This window comes from Limanda limanda, chromosome 16, assembly GCF_963576545.1.
Source record: "Limanda limanda chromosome 16, fLimLim1.1, whole genome shotgun sequence".
NCBI classification, from domain to species: domain Eukaryota; kingdom Metazoa; phylum Chordata; class Actinopteri; order Pleuronectiformes; family Pleuronectidae; genus Limanda; species Limanda limanda.
In genome coordinates, this window is record NC_083651.1 from 17,412,428 (window position 1) to 17,419,218 (window position 6,791).

The 6,791-nt window shown below is 41.8% G+C and overlaps 1 protein-coding gene across 1 annotated transcript; it reads right to left on the reverse strand.

The window, feature by feature from the left end:
• Positions 1-2,776: 2,776 nt before the first annotated feature.
• tbr1b (T-box brain transcription factor 1b) lies at positions 2,777-6,258 on the reverse strand. The gene is made up of 6 exons (XM_061088114.1): positions 5,567-6,258; positions 5,186-5,340; positions 4,928-5,049; positions 4,527-4,685; positions 4,183-4,244; positions 2,777-3,620 (listed from the first exon to the last, which is right to left on the reverse strand). Exons 1-6 carry the CDS (start codon positions 6,256-6,258, stop codon positions 2,777-2,779), a joined length of 2,034 nt encoding a protein of 677 aa, XP_060944097.1.
• Positions 6,259-6,791: the final 533 nt, after the last annotated feature.

Consider the following 6,791-nt stretch of genomic DNA (forward strand, 5'->3'; position numbering starts at 1 on the left):
TCTGACACAACTCAGCTATTGAGGCAAAAAAAGTCATAAACCTAAAATCTATACAAACCATCAAGTGTTGTTTCATTACTAATAATAATATATATCTCACTCACTTATAGGAACTGAACTCCAAGAAGCCAACTTGGTATAAAGAAAACACTCATTCAAAAACAAATGCAATGGAAAAAAAAGATCTTTTAAGAAATTCGTGATGTTTGAAATGTTTTCAAATTCTGATAATTGTGTGTTAGATGATAGGACAATTCTCAAATGTGATTCCTGAGGCCCAACCTGCACATCAACTGAAAATGGAAAGTAATAGGGATACTGCTCAGTTAAGCATCGCTCAAGATCATTTTGAATAATACTAATAACTCAGGACTAATCTGAAAGAGCCATGTGTTGAATGGTGAAGCAATGAGAGCATGTGCTAAAAGTTTGCAAACTAAATTTGCTCTCCCACTTCTTAGCTGCTGGTCTCTGCAGGTTTCAGTCCTGCCTGTGACCAGCAAAGGTTTCCTTTAATAACAGTCAAGTGCCGCCATCTGGTGTAGATCACAATCCATGTGTATCCAGAGGAAAACCGCAGGGAGGCGCAGTAATCGAGTCATAAATAGAAGTTAATTTATTAATAAATTGTGGCCCGATTAGAATATTAACGATAATAAATGTGTGTGTTCTAAATGTCTCATTTAGCTGCTCCTGGACTGTACTGACCTCCCTGGGAGCCCTGAGGAGCAGTTAGATTTCAGGAGCTGCATTCATGTATCGCCATCTGCTGTTTATCCCTGGGAAGGCCACAGACACACACACACAAACACACAGACACACAGACACACAGACACACACACACACAAACACACAGACACACACACACACACACACACAGACACACACACACACACACACACACACACACACACGCGAACACATCGCTATATTGACAGCTGTGAGCATCCTCCTCACACTGACATTCAAATTAAAACTGAGCTTATTGCGCATCATGTATTCATGTTATATGAAGCCAAATTTTATCTTCGTTAATTTGATATCGGTTTCAAGTCATTTTTCATATCACGCAATTACAAAGGCATATGGGCTGTATATCATTCAATCGGCAATGAGGTGATCCATACAACCAATCAGCCTATAATTTAGAAGAATACTTACTTTTAAATCATATTTTATACAAATTATTTGTGGCTGTGGGTCTGTTCTCGACCTTTGCACAAGTTCACTTATTTTCTGTTAATGTATAACTTTAGCCAACAGAATTAAAAACAAATGTCAGTGTGTACAATAAGACGAAATTAAAAAAAATAATAATATAGAAATTCAATATTGACAATCTATGGAAAATTGTTGCTGCAAAAGGTATTTTTGGCACATCCATTCAGTCAGGGGACTTCTACTTTTTTATTTCTAAAAACTTGATTAATTTAAATCATTTTGAATTATGACTGATATTAAAGTCACACACTGAGGTAAAAGAGTGTGGCATATTTTTTACGCATGGTGTCCAATTTGGACACTGGAGCCTCATGTGTGTGGGGGGGGTAACAGTGATAGAGGAAAAAGGTGTTTCTCTCCAGCATCATGTGACTGAGATAATTTCTCAGTGATAATAATGAGAGTAAGATGTCTCCCATTTTACTCACCTTCGTCTCTAATCCTCTCATCGATTGGCACCTTGATGGCGTCTTGATATTTCTGGAAGAAAAACGGCTCCACGTGGCGCATTTCAAGAAAAACAGACAAATGTAAACTCTTCGTCTGAAGAAATTTCAAATAAACGCAGCCTCTGGTTTGATGTCAAATAAAACATTATATACTGATGATAACAACGTTTATTATGTTTAAGTCACGTTACAGTAGATACAGGAAAATTTCACAACAGCATATATGAAAAATAACCATTCTGAAAAGAATGAATGAATAAATAAGACCCTACGTTAGTCTACAGTATACCAACATTTATAACTTCTTTAACAACGTGTATCATGGATGTAGCAGTGATCATATACGTTTGGTTTCCTACGAGCTTAGATAAAGTACAAAATACATTGTTTTTTTTACTGACAGGGATTATTATGCCAGTTTATGCTACACAAGAACATGTCATGTACACATTACCAATAACTTGTTTCTCTTCTGACAGTTGAGGCTACTTAACAGAAGAGGGTTTTTTTTTCAAACACTACTTTATGAATCTATTTTTGTGTACATTCAATCACTATATCACCAAAATGTCCAGTATCAATATTTACATTTGATTTATTTAATTACAGAGGAAAGAAAGTAGAGCCAGGACTGAACAGTCTGCGGTAGAAGAATTTACACTTTGGCCATTAACTGAGGAGGTGGCAGTCCTTATCTTGTTTTTATCACGATTATTATTGTCAATTAACCTGTTGATGATAGATAGATAGATAGATAGATAGATAGATAGATAGATAGATAGATAGATAGATAGATAGATAGATAGATAGATAGATAGATAGATAGATAGATAGATAGATAGATAGATAGATAGATAGATAGATAGATAGATAGATAGATAGATAGATAGATAGATAGATAGATAGATAGATAGATAGATAGATAGATAGATAGATAGATAGATAGATAGATAGATAGATAGATAGATAGATAGATAGATAGATAGATAGATAGATAGATAGATAGATAGATAGATAGATAGATAGATAGATAGATAGATAGATAGATAGATAGATAGATAGATAGGTAGGTAGATAGATAGATAGATAGCTGTTTTTCTTTTGTTTTAACTGTGAGGATAGAAACTGTAATAACCAATGTCCTTTGTGCAGTTCTTCTCGCACTCCCTCGGGGCCAGCAGCTCAGACTTTAGCGGGGACACAGTCTCTGAGACCGGGGTGGCAGACGGGGAAATTCTCCTCCTCTTGGCCTGTTCAAAGATCCCAGAGTCGCTGGAGTCGATGGACTTAATGGAGGACGGCGTCTCTATCCAGCTCGACTCGGACGTCATGTCTTTGGGTTTGGCCTCCTCCGGGCCGCCGATGGGCGACCTCTCCGTCGGGATGGAGTCCACCTCCTCGGCCAGGTAGTTGGAGCCCACCCTGCCCCCGAGGGAGTTGGCGGGCCAGCAGGAGAACACGGAGCCGGGCTTGCTGTTCACGCCACAGTACTGCGGCGGCGTGCGTCCTCCCCAGCCCGACGGGTCTGCGTAATAGCCAAGAGGCCGGTTGGAGCAGCCCGCGGCCGGCAGCGGGAGAGCCTTCACTCCGGCCGCCGCGTAGGACAGCAAGGTGGCCGCGTTACCGGCGAAATCGGCGGCGTCGTATGCCGAGGCGGCAAAGTCCAGTCGGTTGTTGGCAGGGGTGACAAACCATCGCTGCGGGTGGGAGGCACCAGTGGGATCCTCGCTTTGCTGCGGGGAGAGCAAGCTGTTGCCGAGTGGGACGCTGCGCTCCGTGCCAGGACCAGTCCCCACGCCAGGGTGAAAGCGAGATTTGGCATAAGTGCTGACAAATTGGTCCTGCAGGAAAGAGCTAGACATGGCATATCTCGCACCCGGCACGATCTGTGAACGCGGAGAGTCACCCGGTGATGGAGTTAGGCGGTCAATGTCGCAGCCTGTGTAGACACTGAAAAGATGGGGAAGAAAGAAAAACAGAGAAACAATTCAGATGCGAAGCTGTGCGTAATGGGCCGGTTACGCATCTGAAAGATCAGAGATGTAGAATAATGTCACCACAGTTTACATGTTCTCCAATTAGACATACGAGGAAAAGGCCTTGTTTAGAATGGGAGATCATTTCAAGATTTCAAAATATCTCAAATGCCTTAGAGAGAAACAAGCAGTACGTGCAACTTTGTACTGCGCATAAATAAAATAATTCAGGGGACGAAACAGGCCGAACTTACAAATATTTAAAGAATATTTAATTATTTCTCCTTTACCAAATACATGTCATTCCCCTCAATTAAACCATCATCCCCTCTTTTAGCTGCAGTCAATATCAAATCCATTCCATGAGCCTCCTGCAATTTTGGAAAACGAGTCCCAAAATATTTCGGCGGAATAACAAGAAATATCTTTAATACAACGAATTGACATAATTAATAGAAAATTTCCTCAATGCAAAATACAAATTGTATTCAATGAAATTGCAGCAGTGTGTGAAAAAATGAAAAAAGCAATCTTACGTGTCATAGTTGTCCCGAAATCCTTTAGCAAACGGATTGTGGTCGATTTTCAGTTGCGTAATCTGTGAGTAAAAAGAAGGCATCAATTAGAAGAATGTTAAATGTTTTTTATTTAGTGTTTGTGTGTGTGTCCCTTGTTGGAATTTGAGATTTTTTTTCTCGATTTCCATTCAAGTCCATTTTGTAGTCCCTTGTTTTACAATATAAATGTAAAAGAATCACATTCAACACATTCAGAATTCCGTCTCTCTCTCTCTCTCAATATCAACCATATTGTCACAGATCAATGATGTGGACGTCGTGTCCGGGTGGAATATTTTTGCTGAAATACTTCGTGCTCGTACATCGGTATTCTGATAAGCGGTGACGGCGATGAACTGCGTCTCTGTGAAGGTGAAAGTCTGGACTCGTCCCGGTTGGCTGGTGTCCTCTGTCCCGTCCTCGTTCACTTCCACCACGTGGAGCCGGGGCTGGTACTTGTGGAGGGACTGGAGAACCACCATCTGGAGATTCGGAGGAAAGCAACTCTGTCAGACTTCGGATGGACGAGTGCAACACATCCAGCTTCATTCGATCACCATTATAACAACGCTCTAAAAGTAACATTGCGCTGACAGCGGTGCATTAATGAATTAAGAGGAAATTAAAACAAACTAAATAATAATAACCAGGCTACTATATTGTTCAGTTTATCACAAATAAAATAAAAAAAACAATTGGAATTGTACAAAAACTGTTGCATTACCTGTCCCGTGTTATTTGAGGCACCCTTGTTGTTTGTAAGCTTTAGCTTCCCAAATGATATCTCCTGACGCATCCAGTGCGCACCGGTATTCGGTGAATCCGGGTGCATGTAAACTCTATTTCCTGAAGATGTAACACAAAGAGCAGAAAAGTTATGAATATACATCATCTATTAATATTGACGTCACCAGTTAAATCTGTTTTAAAATCTAACTAACTTATTTTTGCAATAAATGTGATAATTAAAAGATTGTAATACCTATTACATTTGTGTCTGCTTTCCCACATGGTACCCACTTTCCTCCTTGGAATCGCCAGTGATTTGGATCAGCAAGTATTACATCCACAAATATATTATAGTGAGCAGTTGGGTCGAGGCCAGAGATGTTGAAGCTTAAAAATGGGAACATTCGTCTGTGGGAAAATAAGGGAGAAACACATTTAGGATAGAAAAAAGGCACCAAAAACAAATTCCCCGTTAGCATTGGTCCCGTGCCAAATCCGTTATTTTTTTATCTGGAACAAATGTGGAATTATAGATACATTTAAACCGTGGAAACGAAGCCATCACTGGGATGAAGCCCCCAAGTTGACTATTTCCGCAGGAATGTGCCCGATGAGCGTCTGTGCGCGCACTCACCGTCCTTGCTTTGTGATGATCATCTCCGTCTGGTGCCTGTGGAACTTCAGCCACAGGGCCCTGTTGCACAGGTACACCTGCGCTTTCCCCGGCACCAGTCCCGCTTGCGCCGAGGAGAACTGGTAAAAAGCGCCTCCTTGGTACGCGTGTCCATACTGCTGTGCGTAAGGGTAGCCCGCCGTGGCGTAGCCTTGTGGAGACGTGTTTGTCAGAAGGCTGTTGTAAGCTCCATTGGTTATGACCGGGTGGTGAGCCATGTAGCGGCTGGGACTTCCAATAGAAAAAGCCGGGTGCGCTGGTCCATGCTGGCTCGCGTAGGGGAACATGGCACTGGGAGCTGCTGAGACTGGCTGAGGTTGTGCGGATGGAGAAAAGATGCACCGTTCTCCTGCAGATCCATCGAAATTGTGACGGATGTCAGAGACTCCGTGAAGATCAGGAGAGAGTTTGCCCCTCTGGACGTCCCCCGATGCGTCCTTGGAGTCGGGGAAATTGTCTGCCTCTGACTGATTCGTCATCTCCCTAGAGTTTTTTTTCAGAGGTGAACTTCTCTCCAGGTTGTCACTTGCTGATATAATAGGATGGTCCTGCAGCGAGAGCTCTGATCCATCGGCGCTCGGAAAGCCACTGCCCACATTCATAAATTTCTTGGAGAGATCACTCGCTGGCGAGATGCAATTCTCGACCTGCATCGCTCGATAGGAAGCCGCTATTAGCTCAACCTATATCCCGGGCTTTTTGCGCACGCCTTTCCTAATCCAACACTATTTAAAACGCCTTGCTGCGGCTTGAGGAACCGAAGGCAGCAAATTAGCCAATTGACACCATCCTGCAATCAGGGAGGATTTTCTCTCCATCAATCTCGCCGCTTTGCTAATGAAACAAGTTCTGCCATTGGTTAACTCAAGGCTGTAATTTAATTAGACAGCTCTTAATTAGAACATTATGCGAAGCGCTGTGAGCAAAGTGATTTGTTTACAGTGTGACAAGGGCCTATATTTGATTACAACATATGGACTTTTCCCCCTGTTAAAATAAATGCAAGGATAATATTACACAAAATAGAAAAGAAAAAAATCGAATGCATGAAAACGCTATTTTCTACTGTCAGTTGTGTTATTTACCTATTTTTCTGCCATATTTACCTATTCATGTGCTATGAGTGCCAAAGTATGTCTGCCCAAGAAGCCAAGATATATTATTAACACACCAAAAATGACAGGCC

Coding starts and splice junctions, on each gene's coding strand:
- tbr1b (XM_061088114.1), bottom strand. CDS start 6,258: ATGCAGGTCGAGAATTGCATCTCGCCAGCGAGTGATCTCTCCAAGAAA. Junction 5,050..5,185: donor AGCAGACACAAATGTAATAG/GTATTACAATCT, acceptor TTACATCTTCAG/GAAATAGAGTTTACATGCAC. Junction 4,686..4,927: donor CCTCAAATAACACGGGACAG/GTAATGCAACAG, acceptor CCGAATCTCCAG/ATGGTGGTTCTCCAGTCCCT.